The sequence below is a fragment of the Hyperoodon ampullatus genome (genome assembly GCF_949752795.1).
Source record: "Hyperoodon ampullatus genome assembly, chromosome: 14".
Classification (NCBI taxonomy): Eukaryota; Metazoa; Chordata; class Mammalia; order Artiodactyla; family Ziphiidae; genus Hyperoodon; species Hyperoodon ampullatus.
In genome coordinates, this window is record NC_136927.1 from 32264351 (window position 1) to 32288491 (window position 24141).

Consider the following 24141-nt stretch of genomic DNA (forward strand, 5'->3'; position numbering starts at 1 on the left):
ACTCATTTATTCAGTATTTACCGAGAGCCTACTGTTTGCCAGGCCCCGTGCGAGGTGTTGATGACACACAAGTGGACCAAGAAAGGTGAGGTCTCGGCTCTCGTGGGCTTAGTTCTCACGGGGGGTGGGGGGGTGCGGGGAGAGACAGCAAACAAGGAAATTCGCAGAGAATAGAGCCGGAGGGTGCTAAGGGCTCTGCGAGGATTAAGGTGAAAGCAATGGTTAATTTAAATTGGGTGCACAGGGAAGGCCTCTCTGAGGTGGGGTCATTTAAGCTGAGATCTAGATGTAGCACATAAGCTTTTTTTTTTTTTTTTTGCGTTACGCGGGCCTCTCACTGTTGTGGCCTCTCCCGTTGCGGAGCACAGGCTCCGGACGCACAGGCTCAGCGGCCATGGCTCACGGGCCCAGCTACTCCGCGGCATGTGGGATCCTCCCGGAGCGGGGCACAAACCCGTGTCCCCTGCATCGGCAGGCGGACTCCCAACCACTGCGCCACCAGGGAAGCCCAGCACATAAGCTTTTAAAATTCCACACCCACCCTCCCACCGACCACCCTCCCACCCACCGTGCCTAGCTTACTAGCATCTTAGAATGGATCTCAGGCTTTAGTCCTCCTTTCCTTAATTCCTCTTCTAGAACTTAAGAAGACAAGCAGGTAAACAAACAAAATCACCTATCCATACTTTCCAGAACAAATTATGTATGTGTGTTAACCTGCCAGTTCTTGAACTACAGCTTAAAATGCTAGCTGTTCAGTCAAATCACAACCTACCTAAACTCACCCTGAACAAGGACTGCAATGAAACCCTGTTGTGTGCATCTCACTGCCAAGGACAGCGATCCAGCACTACAACGGATCTGACTCATACTCATTGAGCCCTTACGACATGTGGCAGAAAGACTCCAAAATGCCCCCGGAAGACCCCTGAGTCCTGATACTCACATCCTGTGTGATCCCCTCCCCTTGAGTGTGGGCTGGACTGCTTCTAATAGGCAGAATACAGTTATAGGATGTGCCTTCAGAGACTGGCTAGACCAAGATATGGAAACAACCTAAATGTTCCTCAGTGGATGAATGGATAAAGAAAAAGTGGTATACACATACAACAGAATATCATTCAGTCTTAAAAAAAGGAAATCCTGCCATTTGGGACAAAATGGATGAACCTGGAGACATTAAGCTACCTGCAATAAGCCAGTCGCAGAAAGACAAATACTGCATGAGCCTCAACTTGTATGTAGAATCCAAAATAGTCAAACTCATAGAAGCAGAGAGCAGAACGATGTTTTCCAGGGGCTGGGGAGTAGGGAGGGGAAATGGGGAGGGGAGGATCAAAGGGCACAAAGTTTCAATTATGCAAGATAAATAAGTTCTGGAGATCTACTATATAGGACGGTGCCTATAGCTAACAATACTGTATTGGACACTTAAAATTTGCTAAGAAGGTAGATCTTAAGTGTTCCTATCACACACACAAACAACAACAACAGCAATAAAGGGGGTGGGAAGAAACTTTAGGAGGAGATGGATGTTTATGATAGATGTTGATGGTTGTGATGGATTCACAGGTCTATACTTATCCCCAAACTCACTGAGTTGTACCCATTATATATGTACAGCATTTCATGTCATCGTATCTCAATACAGTGGTTTTGAAAAAGAGAGAGATAAGGCTAAAGAAAAGACCCTGACTTTCATCTTGCTCACTCTCCCTCGGAGCCCTTCTCCTGGAGGGAACAGGCTGTCATGATGAGTAGCCCCCTGGAAAGGCCAACACGGCAAGGAACTGAGGGAGGGCTCTGACCAACAGCCTGTGAAGAACAGAGCCCCCCCACCCATGCAACAACCTGAAAGAAACCAAATCCTGCCAACAAGCATGTGAGTAAACCTGGAAGAGGATTCGCCCTAGGTGAGCTTCTGGATGAGACCACACCACAGGTGACACCTTGACGGAACCCTCATGAGACCCTGCAGCAGAAGGACCCAGCTAGGTTGCATCCAGATTCCTGATGGTAACTGGGAGATAGATAATGCACATTAGTTTTCGCAAGCTGCCAAGTTTCTGGGTAATTTGTTACACAGATCAGACTTAAAGATAAAGGGCCAGGAAGAAGTCAGCAAAACTTCTTCAAGAGCTCAAGGTTGGTGTCATGAAAAAAACTGAGATTCTGATTTGAGTTTTAAAGTTAATTGTTGGCACTGTTCATTTATTTTACTTTAATAATACCCATTTTGCACTGATGAATGCTTTTAGCTATGTTCCTGTTTCTGAGGCAGTTTGCAAAGCTGTTTAAACTGGATAAATTAATCAGGGAGATGACTGACACCCCAAAGTTGGGGCATAAATCAATCTGCTACAACAAACAGAATTTATAAAGTTTTCTACAGTGAACATTTTAACAATTATAGTTGCCTATCACAAAGTCATAGTCTCGAAAAGTCGTCTTTGGAGGTATTAAATCTTTCATTATTACTGGTTTACTAAGTAAAATCTTAGAAAGAATCTCAATTTTATGATGACAAGGCACAAAATAAACAGATTTGACCTAAAATAAATGACAGCTCCATGTCACTGTTCCATCTACCTTACCTATCTAATAAAGGCAATGGGCTGACTCAGGGTTCTGCGTTCTCAAAAGCACCTGGAGCCTCTTAAAGTTCCTGCTACAGAAGTTTGTGGTGTTTGGCCTCATCTTAATTTTAATCAAGGCTGAATTTAACATATTTGAGGCTTGTAAGACTTAGTACTGGATGGAGGGATCTTTTGTAAACTTACACCTCCCCCACCCCTCAGAAGGGCAGACTTTTATATTAGGAAAGCCAATTCTTAAAAACATTTGCATTAAATTATTTCACCGAAGTCCAGAATTACCCCAAGGACAGGGCATAGGTATTAGCTGACTGACACCTACAAGGGCCTGGGAATGCTTACGATGATGCCTCCCTTCCGGGGCAGAGCAAGTGTCTGGCCCCAGCTTCTCTCTTTAGACTCCGGAAAGCACTGTTCTGGCAGCTCTAACTGTGGAAGTCTGGATATGGTAAGGACCATCCCTAAAGCAACCTGATACACAATCAGGGCATTTAAAAACCACTTAAGGGTCCAGTGGTTTATTGCTTGTTGTTTTGTTTTGTTTTTAATTTTCCTAGTCAAAGAGCCTGGTAAATGACTGACAACCCAAATTAAGGAGCAGAAGTACCTGGAAATGGAGGCTGAGGGAGAAGGTGAGGATGACGAGAGAGCAACTATGCAGGCTGTACCTGGGCACGGGGGGCTGGGCTGGGCCTCCACCTCAGTCCTCAAGGTGTGGCAACGGACCAGCAACATCACCATCACCTGCGAGCTTAGGAAGCCCACCCCAGACCTACTGAGTCAGAATCTGCACTTTAACAAATTCCCAGGTGATTTTATGCAAATCCAAGTGTGAGAAGCACTGGCATGCAACTAATCAAGGGCCTGTTTAAATGTGTTTTATATCAAACAGATGTAAAGTGATTGTTTCCCTAAATTGAAACAATGTCTGGGAGGGGTTTTGCTGTTGTTAGTGGCTGTGTTTTTTGTTTCATTTTGTTTTTGTTTTGCATATTTTCCTATTCATTCCGACATCCTGCCTATGTCCAGCTCAGGTATTTGTTCCTAAACATTTCTTGGTCTTATCCATTACTGTCTAATCAACTCCCTTTAAATCACCTTTCAAAATCAATTCAATTTTCTTGGTAAGAATTCCAAGATTCCAGGTAAGAACTTAATGAGGGAATTCATTACTAATTAGTGAGTTCTAACACTTTAGATTTTCACATGACATCATGACATACAGTGAAAGCACCTGCTAGCAACTGTGTGTGTGCAGCATACACAAATGTGTGTTTTCAAAAGCACAACAGAGAGGTAATTTTTTTTGTCCAAATTTGATACAAGAATGCAGTCAGGGACTCTAATTGACAACTATGATAAGACCAAGGTCAAATTTTTGAGAAAAACTAAGTACTTTAGAATGAATGGATTAAAGAATAAAGTGAGTTGATTAAATTAAGATCTCATTTCTGACCCTGATGGTGCTAAAACAAGACTGTAATCTTTTGAAACATTTGACACAAACCTCTGGATAATGCCTATATGGTTCTTAGTGTTAAGACACAATAATGCATACATTCATTTAACTAAAACACTTAAATCTGCTATGAATAAGAATGTCTACAGTGAATGTAATTTTTTCAATGTTATTTTTTTAAACAAATTCAAAGAGATGGTGTATTAGCCATCTACTGCTATGTAACAAATCACCACAAATGCAGCACCTTGAAACAAGACACATTATCTATCTCACAGTTTCTGTTGGTCAGGAATCTGGGCACAGCTTAGCTGGATCTTCTGCTCAACATCTCTCACAAGCTGCAATCAAAGTGTTGGATGGGGCTGGAGTCTCAATTGAAGACTCAGGTCAGTCAGGATGTGCTTCCAGCTCACTTAGGTGGTTGTGGACTGGGGGACTGAGGGCACCTGTTCCTTCCTGGCTGTCAACCAGAGGCCACCTGTTCCTTGACACGTGGGCCCCTCCAACATGGCAGTTCATAACGTGGAAACTTGTTCATCAGAGGCGGCAAGAAAGAGGGTTTGCTAGTAAACGGAAGTTACGATCTTATGTAACATGATAATAGAAGTGACTGCCCATCACTTTTACCAGGTTCAGTTCATTACAACCAAGTTGCTAGGCCAGCCCACGCTCAAAAGCAGGGGCTCATGCAGGGAGGCAGGTCCTGTCTGCCACAGATGATAATATTAACTAACGTAATTAACTAATCTCAGGTAACCACAAGTTTAATGTGACCCTCCTGTACTGAGCTGAGTGAGCTCATTTGTTGCAGCCCATCCTATGAAGGCTGAAGGCTCACCTTATACAAGCCCACCTTTTCCCCCTAAAGAACTGGAAATTGTGCCTGACGGATTCTCAGAGTTACTTTAACCAACACTCTGATTTAACCAAGGAGGGAATACTGAGGGATCTTAGGGATATACTTAGGGATCTTAGTCATGGCTCAAGTTCAAGGTTACACAGTTTATGAGCAGCAGCCTCTATTGTTCAGCATCTCAGTGCTGCCGGGCTGGCCTGGAGAAGAGAGAACCATGAAGAAGATGGAATGTTCCCTAGGCTGCCTGCAAGTTGCCCACCTCCATAAAGACATTTTTTGTCTCCAAAAAGTTTCCTTTAAATGGCACATCTTGGTGAGTACGAAGACAGTACACAAAGATAATGCTGACAAGGCTCAGAGTCTTTCCCCAGGAAGTTGTGACGCTCACAAACCCTGCCAACAGCAAAGGGCCCAGGACATCTATTTTCTGTGGGATGCTGACTGGTGATCTCCTCAAGACATTACAAACTTTAGGTCTCTCGATGTGATCTGATTAGCAGGTGTATTCTGTTTGGCACATGCAGTGTTTGGCTTTCTGGATTCTCATGGAAAATCTGGCCACACCAGGCCCAAATGGAGTGTGCCAACGATTGGCTGGGACTGAGCAGTAACTGCCCCTTTACTGGCATGAATGCTCTGGAATTCACTGCGGTCCACACCTGGTCCCATTCACCACCTGGCCCCTGAAGACATCTGGGATGAGAAGCCCTTATCCACGGTAACCCTTCCATTTTGCTTAGAGGTACAGAAGAGGAGACTCACAAGGTCAAGGGTAAATAACTTCATCAAGACTAACAAGGCGTGAGGGGCAGAACCAGGCCAATTACACCACAGAGCCCTGACTTCAGGGCAGATGATCACACAAGTGAGATTAAAGAGAAGGCTCATCCGGCTAGGAGTGCCAAGGTCTGCTCAAATAACAAGCTGGAAGAAAACAAGCTCCAAGCTACCAAAATAAATTGCCATAATTTAGTATGTTACCATAGCCTAAATCAAATTTTAAGATTAATTGAAAAATACTTTTTAAAGAAAAAATGGGCCTTAGAAAGAAATCTGACTCATCCGTCGTATAGAGTAACAAGATTTGGCCACTTCCAATTTTCAGCTAATGGATAGAGACTGTCATAGAAACAATCTTTCAAAATCGAGGGATAAAAAGGACATTGGATTTTGGGTGGTATTAAATCATGGTCAGGAAAGGCCTGTGAGTCTCTGTTAAGCATTACTGAGTACAAACCAACTGTATACAGAACAGAATCTTTAAAACCTTTTAAAATTCACATGATTCTTTACCATTAGGCCTTCCTATGAGATTCTGTTTATGTGCCAATATCTTGCCTGAAAAACAGACATTCAAATTGCAATTGCTCTTTACAGTTTGCACCTTTAATATCACAAACTAAATGTTTTCTTGAATTTGTCTCTGCCAATATATTTCCTCTCACTCATTTTTATTATACCTTTTGGGCACATCTGTCAATTGTTAATGAAAGTTGACTTTTTAATATACACCAAGAATTAGAAATCGCATTGATCCTTTCATTCTTACCAGTTAATCAATGACTAACTATAATGAATGCACCCCCCCCAAAAGCAAATGAATCACTACTTCCATTACCCAACTAGGAAAAGGCCTACGGGAGTCAGCCATGTCACTAATTAATACCTAATACTCTAATAATTTATATTTTCATGATGTGCTAAACCTGCCACTTTATAGGCAACCCCAAATAATTCAAGGTGGAATACAATGACAAACAGCTTTCTTAATTTACTTTTTATAAATAAGAGTCCCATTTTCTAAATCTAGTTTGACTTCTGGAAGACAATTAAAATCACAAGATAGTGGTCAAGAAGTGTGAGAGCTACAACACATCACTACATTGTAAGAATATTTAAGAATTCAATGTTTTGACCCCTGTTAACTAATCTGACTCAAAATAATACATAAATTGGGACTACAGAGGCCACATTTCTCCACTGGACTATAAAGTTAGAGAATTAACTCAGCATTAACTGACAGTGTCACTGTCCTGGGTCAGGCGTCCACCATGCCCACCTGGAGCTACCAAGACAGCTCCATGCAGGACTCCCTGCTCTGATCCATCTCAGTCAATCACTGCATCGTGACTCTTTATAAAATGCTTACCCTGATCATCAAACTCCCTCGCTGAAGGGCCACTACCTTCTAATCTCCATAAGGAAAGGCCCACATTTGCTTTCCCTTTCCAGTATTCTGTCAGCATGTTATCATTTGGTCCCTGGCAGGGAGGCATTCAGTAAACATTTGGTGAAAGGATAAATGAAGATGTCAGTGGATCCTCGCTCATTCTGGCACCTGGTGCTAAAACACAGCCCGAAATTTTTCCAACTGTACCGATTACTATTCCCACTAGACCAGTGGCTCTAAACCGGGGATGATTTTTTTTGGTTTGTTTTTGGGTTTGGTTTTGGGATTTTTTGCGGTACGCCGGCCTCTCACTGTTGTGGCCTCTCCCGCTGCGGAGCACAGGCTCCGGACGCGCAGGCTCAGCGGCCATGGCTCACGGGCCCAGCTGCTCCGTGGCATGTGGGGTCTTCCCAGACCGGGGCATGAACCTGTGTCCCCTGCATCGGCAGGCGGACTCTCAACCACTGCGCCACCAGGGAAGCCCAACCGGGGATGATTTTGATCCCCAGGGCACATCTGATGTCTGGAGACATTTCTGGATATCACACTGGGAGGGGGATGGTGCTTCTGGCATCCAGTGGACAAAAGCCGGGATGGTGCTAAACATCCCACATTATACAGGGCAGCCCCACAAAAGAATCCAGCCCATGTCAACGGCGAGACTGAAGAACCCTGCACAAGACATACCACAGGGTCCCTCCACGTGGACCCTTCTCTGCTCCTCAAACACGCCCCATGCTTTCCCGCCCCTTTCTCCAGGGGGTGCTCTCCATTGTACCAGCTCCTCCTGCTGAGGTGCTGTCTATCCACCCGGGCCCAGCTCACACGCCACTTCCCCCTCCCCGGCAAGCGGATGCGGCTCTGCCTCTTCCCCTCATTCAGAAAGTTTGTTCTGAGGACGGGTGTCATGTGAGTCACCAGACATTCAACTAGTGGGCAAGGCCACAGGTCCCATTCCTTAAGACCTTACAGGGACTTCCCTGGTGGTGCAGTGGTTAAGAATCCGCCTGCCAATGCAGCTGACAAGGGTTCGATCCCTGGTGCTGTGGAGTAACTAAGCCCGTGCACCACAACTACTGAGCCTGCACTCTAGAGCCCGCGAGCCACAACTACTGAGCCCACGCACCACAGCTACTGAAGCCCGCGCATCTAGAGCCCGTGCTCCGCAACAAGAGAAGCCACCGCAATGAGAAGCCCGCACACCGCAACAAAGAGCAGCCCCCACTAGCCACAACTAGAGAAAGCCTGCGCGCAGCAACGAAGACCCAATGCAGCCAAATAATAAATAAAAATAAATTAGTTAATTAAAAAAAAAGACCTTCAGAATGGTGGTGAGACAGACAACGAACAGGTCAACAACTAAGCTCATTACACACTGTGCTCCTGGGTACCGCAGAAGTAATCAGGGTGATCACGGACGGAGCAACTGGTGGGTGCGAGAGCTCTGCAGTAGATGGAGGAGTGAGGCAACACAGGAGATGAGATCTGAGGACGAGACAGAGCCAGGCGGGGGGCTGGGGAGATGTGCCCCAGACAGAGGGCACAGCAAGGACCAGACCCTGAGACCAGGGGCAAATATGAATATTGGGGATAAAACAGATCATACCTGGACATGTGGGCTTGGGGAAGGGCTTCAAGCCCCTGTACCACTTTGGGCTTCCATCTCCCAAAGCCCTAACCTTGTCCCAGGACAGCCCAGACCCTGAGGCTTGAGTGCCAGGATCAAATCCCATTTCCACCCTTTACCAACTCTGTGACATGATGCAAGTTCCTTAACCTCTCAGGGCCTCAGTTTCCTTATCCGTAAAGTAAGAATAACTCATCTACCTCAAAAGGGTTGTTGTGAAGAATTAACTGAGTTAATACATGTGAAGCATTTGGACTTGGCACATAGTAAGCAGTCAAGTGTGTGCTTCTATTACCATGAGTGTTATCCACGGTAACTCCTACCCCTGTCTTAGCAGACAGCATTCTCAAAATCTTACCCATTTCTTTGTTTCCCATAGCATATAGTGGGGCTCAGAAAATATCTGATGGTATATATGTGTATATGTATGTATGTATGTATGTGTGTGTGTATGTGTGTGTATGCTTTGGTCTTAACATCTTTTCCTTTATATACTGTGGATATTGCTTTGGTTATAAAATGGCAAAGATGGGCTGCTTTACAGCTGCCCAGAAGCTTTCTAGCTAAAGAGCAAATGCCAACGAAATGCAATTTTTGCAGTTTCTCACAGCAGCGATCTGCACAGTGAATCACAATCTAAATGTCTTCAGCAATGCCCCTCATCTTCTCTGGCGACTAATCTTATTTCAGTGGTTAAAAAACAAAAAAACACAGTAGCAAAACAATGTTCACCGCTTTGGGACTCTTTCTGGTTTAACAATCCAAATGTCCCAAAGGTAAGACTGCCAGAACTCAATGCAGCAGTTAACAGTGTCTTTCACTAGTGGCTGCCTCGGGCTGGGGGGGTGGGGGTGGGTCGGGGGTGACAACTGAGGGGTGTGGGGTTTCTTTTTGGGGTGGCGAAGATGTTCCAAAATTTGTGGCAATGGTGGTACATCTCTGTGAATAGACTAAAAGCCACCGAATCGTTCACTTTGAAAGGGTGAATTGCGCGGTATGTGAAGCTGTTTAAAAAAGTAGTGTCCTTCAGGGCCCCTCTGCCCCCAAAATAATTCAGTGCGACAGCAAAATACTCAGAGTCTCCAAATTACGTTTCCTAAGTACCAAAGTGAATTTACCCAACCTCTTTTCTTGGCCTACACGCATCCAAAAGGTAGCTTTTTGAGATACGCAAAAGCTTCTGAGTCATAGCTTGGCTGCCACACTTGCCGTTTGGGGATGAGGGGCCTGCCAGCATCTTTATCTGCAACCCTTCAGAGAAGTAAGAAGGCAGATGCGCCAGGACTACTTGCCCAGGCGGCTTTCAGCATCCCTGGCTTTGGCCAACACTGTTCTGGACAATGTCTAAGCGGGGAAAAAGACATTTTCCATATCTCTCTCACTTTTCAAAAGCAGAACTCTATTGAGGGTCTGCATGTTTTGAGTGGAGGTTTGCTATGACTTTTGTGCCATTCCCCGTGTTTCACTGCCAAGAGACCCTGCGGCTGCTGGCCCAGGGGGTGGTGCTTCAGGGAGAACTGGAAGAAGGTGCTCGCTCTGGACAGAGGCAGCCCTGCAGGCACAGGCTGAGCAAACGGAGGCCCTGGATGGGAGGAGAAGGCCACCCTTACTTGGGGCAGATGCAGCTCCAAGAGGGGGCAGGGAGAAGAGGGACCCGCCTGGGAACAAGCACTGGCCCCAGCGGGTGCCTCTGAGTAAGGCACCAACTGCCCAGTGGTATGTGGTTTGCAAGGGTCCTGTTGATTGGCTCAATACCTTGGTTTCTGTTGGTTTTGTCCAGAGGAAACATGATGTGTGTAAACTGTGGGTTAGGTGGATGCACACACGTGATCCCGTGGGCATTGCACTCATTTTCATTCATTTATTCACATAATGAAAGGCCACTGAAGGTCCACTACTGCCAGATACCCTCCTAGGCCTGGGCTTCCTGCTCCACCCCCAAGGAATTTATCACCTACAGGCAGGACAGGACATCAAAGTCAGAGGAGTAAAGACACAACTCTAAGTTGTAACAAATATCCTAAAAGAAAAGAACGGGTGAAGGTGAATGGCAGTGGACCTAACTTAGAATAGGAGAAGCAGCACAGGCCTGAAGAATGAGGAAGAGAGGGAAGAGGAGGGGGACAGAGAAAAGCCACGGCAAGGGCTGACAGACCCAGTTTTTGTTTCAAAGACATGACTCTGGATGCTGTTCAGGGAATAGACTGGAGAGACAAGAGGGACTCAGAGGCTGCTGGGACTGTCCGCGTGAGAGGCAGGGTAGGTGGGGTGGCCGGGCTCACGGTGGTGGGAGCCGGGAAGCAGAGAAGTAGATGAAGCCCAGCTGTGCCCTGGGGGTGCGTGGATGGGACTGTGGGCGGCCGGGCTCACGGTGGTGGGAGCTGGGAAGCAGAGAAGTAGATGAAGCCCAGCTGTGCCCTGGGGGTGCGTGGATGGGACTGTGGGCGGCCGGGACACGGAGAGGAGGGTGAAGCAGAGGTCAGGAGCGACTCCCAGGCTGCTGGTCGGACTGGGAAGGGGCAGACTGGGGGGAAGACGAGGTGCTCCGTCCTGCTCCAGTGTATTCTGGGGGCGGGGCCAGAGGGCAGGAAGCCTGAAGAGCTGCGTTCTCCTCTGGATCCTCCCCCTTACTAGTTTGGGGCCTGAAATCACCAAAGTGTCCCCACACAGATGAAATCAATGCACTTGTTATCCTGGCTGCTCCTTAAGACAGATCTGGCCAACACTCGGCCTCCTTCTTACAAATGAGGACCTGCGCCATTAGCTTGACAAAGATGTTTCTTCTTTTCCTTTAAACAAGGCTACGTGGGGGAGTCTGGACGTTCTTTCGCTCAACAAATATTTCCTGGGTGTCTGACTCCACATTCTCTTGGTCCTGAGAGTGGCTGGCAGCAGCTCTGGGGCTTCTGGAGTCTCCAGTTGCCCTGGCCCCATGTTACTGCCCCTGACTCGTTGGAGGGTTTGACAAAGTTAAAAATCACACACTGCACAAATATAAAAAGTTGTCAGTTAGTCCTCTCTGTGAAGAAGATACTCTCTTAACAGATGTCCACTAGACCAATGTGAAGGGTCATCAACACTCTCCATGCCTCCACGAAGGCGCGGACCATGGCCCAGGGCAAGCTGATGGCCTTCCCATGCTCTACGCACCTCTGCCCCGCCCCTCATGGAGTGTCTGTCAGGAGGTGCCCCCAAATCTGTTCATGCTAGCACTTATTTTTAAATCATCTAATTTAATAAAACATGTAAGCCAGAGAAATACAAATGTAAAAAGGGTTGTTTCTAATAAAGCAAAGATGGATGCTTTGGGAAGACTCAATAAAGCAAGCTGGTAAAAATAAAATACTGTTGAATCAGGTGTTGGGGAGGCAAGTGTGTAAGATCTGATGAAAAAGTATAAAGCTAGAAGAATCCTTCGCTCAGAGTGCTCTCTAGGTGATTTTTAACTGACTACTCCACTGGAAAAAAACCCAAACTGGAAAAGATTCGTTATGGGTGTTGTTTATGGGCCCTGGCAGGCCCACCTGTAAACCCATACTCCAAGACATGACCTTGGCCTGACCTCAAAAGATCATTAACTGAATTTACATTTATAGTTTACATTAAAATGAAATGTCAAAAATGTGTAATATTTTAATGATTCCCCTCTTTAGCTAATTTTTTCTATTCATTGACAAACTACCAGGCTTTTACTGTAGTTAAAAAAAAAAAAAAGGAAAACTTCTAAGACAACCCTTACTCCACATCATACGTAAAAATTTATTCAATGTGGACCCAGACCTAAATGTAACAGCTCCAACTATAATACTCTTAAAAGAAAACACAGGAGTAAATATTCACAATTTGGGTTTAGGTAAAGATTTCTTAGATATGGCATCGAAAATACAAGTAATAAAAGAAAAAGTTGATAACTGGGACTTCATCAGAATTAAAAATGTGGGTCTTGCAAATGATATCATCAAGAAAGTGAAAAGACAAGCCACAGGATGGGAGAAAATATTTTCAAATCATATATTTGACAAGGGACTTGTATCCAGAACATATAAAGAACTCTTACGACTCAATAATAAAAACAGAAATAACCCAGGCAAAGGATCTGAACAGACATTTCTTCAAAGATTACAAATAGCCAATAAGCACATGAAAAGGTGTTCAACATCATTAGGCATTAGGAAAATGCAAATCAAAACCACAATGAGGGCTTCCCTGGTGGCCCAGTGGTTAAGAATCTGCCTGCCAATGCAGGGGACAGGGGTTTGATCCCTTGGTCTGGGAAGACCCCACATGCCGCGGAGCAACTAAGCCCGTGCACCACAACTACGGAGCCTGCACTCTAGAGCCCGCAAGCCACAACTACTGAGCCCGCGAGCCACAACTACTGAGCCCATGCGCCTAGAGCCCGTGCTCTGCAACAAGAGAAGCCACTGCAGTGAGAAGCCCACGCACCACAACGAAGAGTAGCCCCCGCTCGCCCCAACTAGAGAAAGCCTGCGCGCAGCAATGAAGACCCAACGCAGCCAAAAATAAAATAAATTAAATAAATAAATTTATTTTAAAAAAAACACAGTGAGATTCCACTTCACACGCATTTGCTTGGTTATAATCAAAAAGACAGACAATATCAAGTGTGAATGAGCATATGGAGAAATTTGAACCTGTATGCACTGCTGCTGGGAATGTAAATGGTGCAGCTGCTTTGGAAAACAGTTTGGTGGTTCCTTAAAATGTTAAAGACAGTTACTTATACGACCCAGCAATTCCAATCCTAGGTATCTACCCAAGAGAAATGAAACATATGTCCATACAAAAAGACCTCTAGGGCTTCCCTGGTGGCGCAGTGGTTGAGAGTCCACCTGCCGATGCAGGGGACACGGGTTCATGCCCCAGTCTGGGAAGATCCCACATGCCGTGGAGCGGCTGGGCCCGTGAGCCATGGCTGCTGAGCCTGCACGTCCGGAGCCTGTGCTCCGCAACGGGAGAGGCCACAACAGTGAGAGGCCTGCGTACCACAAAAAAAAAAAAAAAAAAAAAGACCTCTAATGTGGATGTTCATAACAGCTTTATTCATGATAGCCAGTGTCCAAATGGGGGAATGTCCGTCAATGTCCAAAAAATATCGAAATGTTCACCGACGGGTAAACGGATAACAAAATGTGGTAATCCATACTCTGGAATACTGTTCAGTAAAAAGGAACAAAGTGCTGATACACACTGCAACATGGGTGAATAGTAAAAAGATTATGTTAAGGGAAAGAAGCCAGTCACAAAAAACCACAGATTATATGATTCCATTTATATGAAATGTCCAGAAAAGGCAAAGCTAGGGAGGTAAATTAGTAGTTGACTGCGCTGGGATTGGAAACATAAAGAGACTGAAAATGGACACAAGGTATCCTTTCTTGGGGAGACTGAGAGGTTCTAAAATTCTGATGTTGTACCACTGTAAATTTATTAAAAACCAGTGAAACTTGAAATGAGTGAATCCACATGCTGCGGAGCAACTAAGCCTGTGCGCCACAACTACTGAGCCTGCGCTCTAGAGCCCGCAAGCCACAACTACTGAAGCCCATGCGCCTAGGGCCCATGCTCCGCAACAAGAGAAGCCACCACAATGAGAAGCCCGCGCTCCACAACGAAGAGTAGCCCCCACTCGCCACAACTAGAGAAAGCCCGTGCACAGCAACGAAGACCCAACGCAGCCAAAAATAAATTAATTAATTAATTTAAAAAATTAATTAAAAGCATTCATTTCATTTCCTTCATTGATAAGTTTGAATTTTTTACGCCACAATATTTTCAACCCTCTTCAGACTTGAACAAACATTTCCAGGCCTACTGTTTCTAGAGAGGTTCTTAGGTGAGACCTGGAAGGGATGAAGTACATTATTCTTTAGAGATTTCACTTATTCTCTGTGAGAGGGTTTCTAGAAGAGACCAAGAAACATTCAGAATCAGTGAATAGAGTTGGCTCCTCTGAAACAGCTGTGGAGGTTTAAAATGTCCAAGGAAATCATCATTTTAGGTAAAGCACTGAAGATCCCTGTTCTCTATCTAAGGGGGAAAATATTCCAGTGGTAAAATGAACTGGAAAAACTGATTAGGACCTGAAAACAATTAAAGATAGGTAATTTTGAAAACATATTTTATTTTGATATTCCTCCCTTTGAGAATTTCTTCAAAACAGATGTTGTAAACTTTTCAGAAAGCCAATTATTTGTTAGGAGAAAGTAGTCTTAATTAGGATACATGTCAAGGAAATATAATTATTAATTTGCGTAATTAAAATGAATATTTGAACATGCCCGAGGATTGTGAGCCTTCTCAGGTGAGACACGTACAACTTACTTTCTATAAACATCTGCTGACAGAGCCTAGCAGGTTGTGTTAACAGGAAATGGATGACTGAAGCCAGGCTTCACATACAACACTCCTGGAAGAAGTGCATGGGAATACTGTTACTCAAAAACTATCAGGGGGAAATAGTCTTAAAGTGCTTTCCATGGACTGTTTGTGTCCCCCCCAAATTCTTACATTGAAATCTAACCCCAAATGTGATGATATTTGCAGATGGGGACTTTGGAGGTGATTAAATCCTGAGGGCTTAGTAGTGGGATTATTGCCCTTACGAAAGAGACCCTAGAGTGCTCACTCCTGCTTTCCTCCATGGGAGAACACAGCAAGAAGACAGCCATCTACTATAATGATGGTTACATGTTATTATACAGTACATGTACATTGTACATAAAATGTACAACTCCAAGAGTGAACTGTAAGGTAAACTGTGGACTTTGGGTGATAATGTTGTGTCACTGTATGTTCAGTTGTAACAAACATACCACTCTGGCGGGGAATGCTGATGATGGGCAGGCTGTGCATGTGTGTGGACAGGGGATGTATGAGAACTCTCTGTACCTTCCACTCAATTTTGCTATGAACCTAAAACTGCTCTAAAAAATAAAGTCTTAAAAAAAAAGAAAAAAAAAAAGACAGCCATCTATGAACCAGGAAGAAGGTTCGCACCAGACACTGAATCTGCGAGTTCCTTGACCTTGGACTTCCAGCCTCCAGAATGTGAGCAATATATTTCTGTTGTTTTTAAGCCATCCAGCCTATGGTGTTCTGTTACAGCAGCCTGAGCTGGGTAAGACAGCACTCTTTCATTTACTTGACAAGCTTCACTTGAGAAACAAACTGTTTAATTCTGGAGGGGGCTTCCAGGAGGGAGTGTAAGGGTTATCAGGGTTGTAATTTGAGGCACAGTTGCTTGAGTTCACCAAAACCTCTTTGAGAGGCAATGTGTATTTTGGCAAGAGACAGAAAAAGCCAGTTCCTTTCCTTTCTCTTCCAAACCTGCCCTTGGGGCACCTCTACCAGCTTACCACCTGCCCACAGAGCCTGAACTGGCAATGGACCCTCCGAGAGGATCACTCAAAGTCACCAGCAGCACTAACAGGGAACTAGGGCCCAGGTAAGTCAGGGACAGCAGTAGAGGCAGCTCAGGGGTAGACTAGGTGCTCAACTTCTAGTGAAGGGTTCTGAGCCTGACCCTCCAAGGCCGGGCCTCTAGAAGCCCTGAGCTGTATGACGCATACTGGGCATGCCCACTGGGGCTGCTCAACCCACAGAGGAGACCAGGTGCAGGCCCCATTTCTAGAAGTCCAGGGTCATTTTCCCTCCTCCTATCTCAATTTATCTTCTCAGTCTCTCCCCACCCCCACCGCACCCCACTTTTTTCCAGGTGAGCACCTCTCTTGCTCTCTGGTCCCACGGCAGCCCTGGGACAGCTCCAGGGGGCTAGGAAGCTTCACACCTCAGTGCCCCCATCACCTCCACCAGAAGCCCCCCACCACCACCACACGCCCCTCCAGCTGCTGGAAGTCAACAAATTCAAAGTGAACAATGTGTGCCTTGGAAATGCTGCTTCGAGGCGAGTCGCTGAGCTCCAGCTTCCAATCAGATTGCACCCCAAGTTCCTCGCAAGCACAGACTCTTCTGTTGTTACTGCTGCAGCCAGACCATTCTTTCCAAAACGGAAATCAGATCATGTGTCCTTGTGTCCTCACACATGCAGCTTAAGGACAAAACCTCCCCAATGACCCCCTTCCCCATGCTCCAGTCTCATCCTGCACCACCCAGCTCCAGACTCAGGGGCTTCTTTCTCCCCTCACCCTTCCCTTTCCTGTCCCACCATGTCAGACTTTCACACTTGCTCCACCTGAGGTCTACCATGGTCCTCCCCCTCCCTTCAGAGCCCAGGTACCTCCTACTCATCCTTCAGCAATCAGATGACACACCCCTTCCCCAGGGGAGCCCTCCCTGCAGGGCCTTATTAAGATGCCCCTCACTTCCTGACAAGCGACATTCCTCACTTCCCTACACTTGCCACAGCTGGGATTTATGATGGTTTGTGTGACTGGCAGTTTAATGTTAGGCTCTCCAAGTAGCTACATGCCAGCGGTGAGGAATCACACCTGGTTTTCACTCATCACTGCACTCTGGGATCTAGCACAATGCCTGGGACAAGGGAGGTGCTTAGTACATTTGATGAGTGGGCAAATGGATGAACCAATAGACAAAGGGATGGACAGACAGATGAAAGGATGGACATATGATGGACAGACTGGTGGATGGACGCTCTGGTAGATAGATGGATAGACAGAAAAACAGTTAGATAGAAGGAGGGAGAGATGGTCGAAGAAGAAATTTGTTCCCAGGGCCAACCCCTCTTCTGAGCCCTCAATGCCATCTTTTCCCATCTCCTCAGATATTGCTCTCCAACAATTATCCGGCCTTTTGCATTTTTCAACCCCAGATCCATGTCAGACCAATCATGTGACCTTGGGCAAGTTGCCTAGCCCTCCTGAGATTGATTTTCTCCCACTGTAAAAAGAGGATAACCCTAATAGCTAGCTCAACAGGACTACCTTGAAGATTACATGAGCTAATCCACATACAGCACAGAGTATAGTGCCTGGCCCGCCGTAAACACCTGATCAACGTTAGATGCTCCGGTTGTTCTTATCACCATTAGTACTATTGCAAACCCTTCAGCCCTCCCTCAGCATTGCTCCTCCTTCAAACTGCTACTACCCTATGTCTACCCTGGATCACCAAACGGCTCCAAACAGAATCCTGCCTTTGCTGACTGCGCATCCTCAGTCTCCACCATTCCTCAAAAGCCATGCACCAGGCTTCCTCCTACAACTGCACTGAAACTGTCCTGAAGGTGACATAACAATCAAACCTGCCATCCTCTGCTCAGCTAACACTCACCTAGATGTCTGCAGCATCTGAGCCTGTGGACCACCCTGCCTTAAGCCCTCCTCCCCAACTTTGGTACCAAGGCTGGCTCCTGGATTTATCTTCCTAAATTTCTGGTTGTTTCCTGCTCTGAGACCTTCAGTGTGTCTTTTCCTTCTTCTGACCCCCTAAACGATGGCACATCCTAAGGTTACACACACACACACCCCGTCCACTACTCCACACCTTGCCCCTCAGGAATGCCACTGACTCCTACAGCGATATCATCTACTTGCCTCTCTGTGGATGGCACCCACACCTCCATCCCCAGCTGTGCACCACACCCTGCAAGTTGCCTCAGATTTCCTGACCGCACCTCAAAGCCACCACTTCCCAAATTAATCCCATCAAACCTGGCCCTACTCCTTACTCCCTGATTTCAATTAACAGTCTCACCATCACCCAGGACCAATGCTTAAAATCCCGATTCCCAGGCTTCCCTGGTGGTGCAGTGGTTAAGAATCCCGGGTTCAAGCCCTGGTCCAGGAAGATCCCACATGCCGCGGAGCAACTAAGCCCGTGCGCCACATACTGAGCCTGCGCTCTAGAGCCCGCGAGCCACAACTACTGAAGCCCGTGTGCCTAGAGCCCGTGCTCCGCAACAAGAGAAGCCACCGCAATGAGAAGCCCGCACACCGCAACAAAGACTAGCCCCTGCTCGTCACAACTAGAGAAAGCCCACGCACAGCAACGAAGACCCAACACAGCCAAAAATAAATAAAATAAAATAAATTAATTAAGAAAAAAAAAGCTTAAAAAAAAAATCCCGATTCCCACTACAGTGGCCTACAGAGCCCACCAGTTGCCAAGAATTATTTTTTGTGCCACAGCTCTGTGCTTAGATTATGAGCCCTTGCCTTCCCCTTGACTTTTTTTTACTCATCACAAGATACTAGAGAATGCAATAGGAACACAGTAAATACTTCCTGAACTGAAAAGAGATAGTGCAGGGTCACAGGGAACTCTCATACCCTGCTAGTGGGAGAATAAGTTGGTGTAAACATTCTGAAAGGCGATTTGACAAGATCTAGGAAAGCTGGAAAAGATCATACCCTACAACTCAGAATTTCGCTCCTCTGGGTATATGCCCTGGAGAAATTTTCCCCTGTATCCACAAGAAGGCTTGTACCAGAATGTTCATAACAGCACCGTTACCAGGAGTGAAAAACAGAAATAACTGAATGTCCATCATATCAGGATCCTAGCAGGAAATAGCTGGCATACTCAAATCAGGATAATTAAAGGAGCGTTTAATTACTTGGGATGAATTGAGTATCGAAAAACATCAAAGGACAGTTTAGTAGTCCAACACAGAAAAGCAGAACTACATCTGAAAGGAAGGAGAAAGTGGTTACCCAAATCTGAAAAGAGAGTTCCAGCAGAAAGCCTACCTTGAAAGAAGCAGTGAATTTCAGGTAAGGAATACAGTCAGGTTGAGGCAACCCCACAGGGACTAAACCAGGGGAATAAACACCCTGACAATTGTTTTCCCCACCCTCTAACCTCCAGTCAGGACTCCCCACTAGCTGAACCCAACAGCAGGCCAGAGGGCAAGGAGCCCCTGGATGAAGCCCAAAGATGTCAACCTCCTGGGGCATGGCGGAGCAGGGAGAGAGTGGATATGGAGAGGCAAGAAGATTCTCAGCATATCCAGCAACAGAATGTATCAATATATGCTGATACAATGGCTACTGCCCAGCAGGAAAATGAGCAGACTAGAGCTACTTAGACCAATATGGATAAATCCCCAAAGCCTCACATTGGTTTGAAACTGAGTGGGACCCTGTGGGGCCCGCCAGGACACAAAAGCCCTTCCACGTCTCCCATTCCTTGTTTGCAGAAAAAGGCTTTAGTATCCTAGACCTTCCCTGAGTTCCAAAGGGCAGATTCAAGGAGTTACTAATTAGGGAAGTGAGGAAATGCAGAAACAAAGGAAAAGCAGTCAAGAAACAATAGTTCAGCGATAAAAGAGTCTTAGTTCCTAACTGGACAGCTACATGTAAAAGAATGAAATTAGAACACTCCCTAACACCACACAAAAATAAACTCAAAATGGATTAAAGACCTAAACGTAAGGCCAGATGCTATAAAACTCTTAGAGGAAAACATAGGCAGAACACTCTATGACATAAATCACAGCAAGATCGTTTTTTGATCCACCTCCTAGAGAAATGGAAATTAAAACAAAAATAAACAAATGGGACCTAATGAAACTTAAAAGCTTTGCACAGCAAAGGAAACCATAAACAAGATGAAAAGACAACCCTCAGAATGGGAGAAAGTATTTGCAAATGAAGCAACTGACAAAGGATTAATCTCCAAAATTTACAAGCAGCTCATGCAGCTCAATATCAAAAAAACAAACAACCCAATCCAAAAATGGGCAGAAGACCTAAACAGACATTTCTCCAAAGAAGATATACAGATTGTCAACAAACACATGAAAGGATGCTTAACACCACTAATCACTAGAGAAATGCAAATCAAAACTACAATGAGGTATCACCTCACACTGGTCAGAACGGCCATCATCAAAAAATCTACAAACAGTAAATGCTGGAGAGGGTGTGGAGAAAAGGGAACCCTCATGCACTGCTGGTGGGAATGTAAATTGATACAGCCACTATGGAGAACAGTATGGAGGTTCCTTAAAAAACTAAAAATAGAACTACCATATGACCCAGCAATCCCACTACTGGGCATATACCCTGAGAAAACCATAATTCAAAAAGAGTCATGTACCACAATGTTCATTGCAGCACTATTTACAGTAGCCAGGACATGGAACCAACCTAAGTGTCCATCGACAGATGAATGGATAAAGAAGATGTGGCACACATATACAATGGAATATTACTCAGCCATAAAAAGAAACGAAATTGAGTTATTTGTAGTGAGGTGGATGGACCGAGAGATTGTCATACAGAGGGAAGTAAGTCAGAAAGAGAAAAACAAATACCATATGCTAACACATATATATATGGAATCTTAAAAAAAAATTGGTTCTGAAGACCCTAGGGGCAGGACAGGAATAAAGACACAGATGTAGAGAATGGACTTGAGGACACGGGGAGGGGGAAGGGTAAGCTGGGAAGAAGTGAGAGAGTGGCATTAACATATATACACTACCAAATGTAAAATAGATAGCTAGTGGGAAGCAGCCACATAGCACAGGGAGATCAGCTCAGTGCTTTTGACCACCTAGAGGGGTGGGATAGGGAGGGCGGGAGGGAGGGAGAAGCAAGAAGGAGAAGATATGGGGATATATGTATATGTATAGCTGACTCACTTTGTTATAAAGCAGCAACTAACACACCACTGTAAAGCAATTATATTCCAATAAAGATGCTTAAAAAAAAAAAGTCTTAGTTCCTTAGTCTTATAGTTCCCTCAAGAGATGTGCCTAACAATCTGATACAGTCTTCAAGTTCTGCAGGCCCCCACCCTGGTTGAAGGATGGTAAATACCTGCTGAGACCCCAGACTGGTCAGAACCAGAAGGCTGATGCTTGAGATTCCTGGACCACCATCCTGTTACCTCACCAGCAACCAATCAGAAGAAAGTCATTCACCCTGCAGCTGTCACCCCGGATGCTGCCTTTAAAAACTCTTCCCTGCTTCTCCACTGGGGATTTCCCTGGCGGTCCAGTGGTTAGGACCCTGTGCTTTCACTGTCAGGGCCCGGGTTCAATCCCTGGTTGGGGAACTAAGATCCCACAAGCCACGTAGCGTGGCAAAAACAAAAACAAAAACAAAAACAAAAACCTCTTCCCTGAAAACTACAGGGAGAGCTCGGGTCTTCTGAGTACGAGTTACCTGTTCTCCTAGCTTGGCCCTGCAATAAACCTTTCTCTGCTCCAAACTCTGATATTTTGTTTGTTTGGCCTCACTGTGCATGGGGCGCACAAGCTTGGGTTTGAAAACAGGTTGAAAATGGCATATTAAAATATTTAGAGAATGGTCACCACAACAGACTGCATTTTCTAAAATCCACCTCAGCTAGATTTCTGGCCTTACATGCTCTTCCAGAACCTTGCCACCCCCCACCGACAGCTGCAAAGAAAGAAAAGAATAAGGCTTTAGGACAGAGTTACAGGAGAAACCCACTTTAGTAAGGGTAGCCAGGGAAAATCTGTCTGAGAAAGTGACTGAACTTTAAATAAAGTGTGAAGGTTGAGAAAGTGCTATTAGCTAGGCGAGCAAAGAGCAAGCACAAAAGCCCTACGGAAATAAAGGACTTGGACCTTTAAAATTGGAGTTAAGAAAAACAGAGAAGCAGGAGAACTGGGCAAGGAAAGAATGGTGAGCATGAAGCAAGAAAGGTGAGTACAAGCCAGATCACGCAGCGTGTCTGGGGTGACTGCCCCGGGGTGACAAAAGCTGGAATTTGACCATGCAGCAAAAGACGCAGGGAGGACCAATAAAACGGGCAGCAGTGGTCCCTTTTATAGCTCTAGGGCTAACATTCACTTAGCACCTAGCCTGTCAGGCACTTGGTTACAGAAATCCTTTTAATCTGCTAACTCTCCCCTATGCGGTAAGTATTAACAAACCCATTTTCACAGCGAGGCAGATTATCTAAATCCAAAATCCAAGCACTTAACCCCACACGGCTCTTCTGCCTCCCCTCTCCAGTTCAGATGGGCACTGCCAACATTTTGGTGGATGACTCATATTATAGAAGGTAACCATGATTATGGAGTATAAACTACATCGTGGTGAATGACCATAATAAGAATAACCGCATCTCACGTGCACCCAGCGCTTATCCTGTGCCACACACAACCTCGCTGCGATTATTCCCCTTTTACAGATGAGGAAACTGAGACCAATACTCGCTGAGCAACGTGTCCAAGGCAGGGCTTGGAAACCAAGTCTAACTGCAGAGCCCACGCTATTAACTATGCTTTGCTGCCTCACTCTATCTTCTCTCAGGGAGCCTTGGTCAAGGCCAGCGAGGCTCCACGACCGTACCCCTTGCCCAGACACTCTTCTTTCAAAAGCGCCCCTGGAAGCCCCAAGTGCGGGCGGTGCGGCCTCTTTTGCGGTCCCCAGCCCCCGGGTGCAGCCCCGGGTGCAGCCCCCGCTGGGGTCCGGCTGGAGGTGCACATCCCGACCGAACGTTCTCCCCGCCGAAGGTTCCGCAGCCCTGAAACCATCCCCTGCCCAGGCGAAGGGCAGGCAGTACCTGAGGAAAACGCGTCCAAAGTCCTGCCCCGAGCTCTGTGGAAAACACCTCCCGCCTCCGCAGCCGACATGGCAAGCAAGTTTTCCGCCTCGAAGGAGTTCACTGTGTAGGAGGGAGCGGCGCGACTCCTTACGGCCCAACTGCCGCTTGGGACCTGCCCGGCTGGGGGCTGCGCCCTCTGCTCGGGGCGGGGCGGGGCCGGCGGGCGCGCGTGGCTCGGTCGCTCGGGGCGCCACTAGTGCTGCCTGAACGGGGCGGAAGCGTGAGGGGCCCCTCTGGGATCTACTGGGGCTCCTGGAGAGGGAGCCAACTTGCCTGGCGCCTGCGTGAGCAGAATGGGTGCCTTTGGGGCTTCCCTGGTGGCGCAGTGGTTGAGAGTCCGCCTGCCGATGCAGGGGACACGGGTTCGTGCCCCGGTCTGGGAAGATCCCACATGCCGCGGAGCGGCTGGGCCCGTGAGCCATGGCCGCTGGGCCTGTGCGTCCGGAGCCTGTGCTCCGCAACGGGAGAGGCCACAACAGTGAGAGGCCCACATAACGCAAAAAAAAAAAAAAAAAAAAAAAAAGAATGGGTGCCTTTGGACTCAAGGTTTGGGGGGTGCAGCCATTCCCTAAAAGTGGGGTCTGCAGGTTTAACAAATAAGAATACAGGACGTCTAGTTAAATTGGAATTTCAGATAAGCAATAAATGATAAGTATGTGCTATGCAATTTAGGAGATGCTTGTGCTAAATTTTTTGTTGTTTATCTGAAATAATTTAAGTGGGGACCTATATTTTATCTGGGAATCGTACCTTACGGTCCAAAGGACCTGGCCGTGTCCTTGGAGGACTCGACAGGACAGTCCTCCGAGCCACCAGGTGTAATCTCTGTCACAGTTCTGAGGCTTCTTCAGTTTCCTAGTCATCATCACCATCATTCCATTTCAAAACAAGTCCCCCTAAAAC

At 46.2% G+C, this 24141-nt stretch overlaps 1 protein-coding gene across 4 annotated transcripts in view; it reads right to left on the minus strand.

Moving 5' to 3' along the window:
- The window catches only part of CPPED1 (calcineurin like phosphoesterase domain containing 1), a gene marked incomplete at its 5' end in the record, with an annotated part of 117755 nt that extends 94443 nt beyond the window's left edge, over window positions 1-23312 (minus strand). For 2 of the 4 annotated variants that reach the window (XM_079719273.1, XM_079719272.1), the window contains one exon: window positions 23197-23266. In XM_079719273.1, coding sequence (XP_079575399.1) covers window positions 23197-23266 — 70 coding nt within the window. Of the gene's footprint in view, window positions 1-5125; window positions 5208-23196 lie in introns of all 4 variants that reach the window. The other 2 variants (XM_079719270.1, XM_079719271.1) reach the window with 2 other exon arrangements.
- Between the last annotated feature and the right edge of the window lie 829 nt (window positions 23313-24141).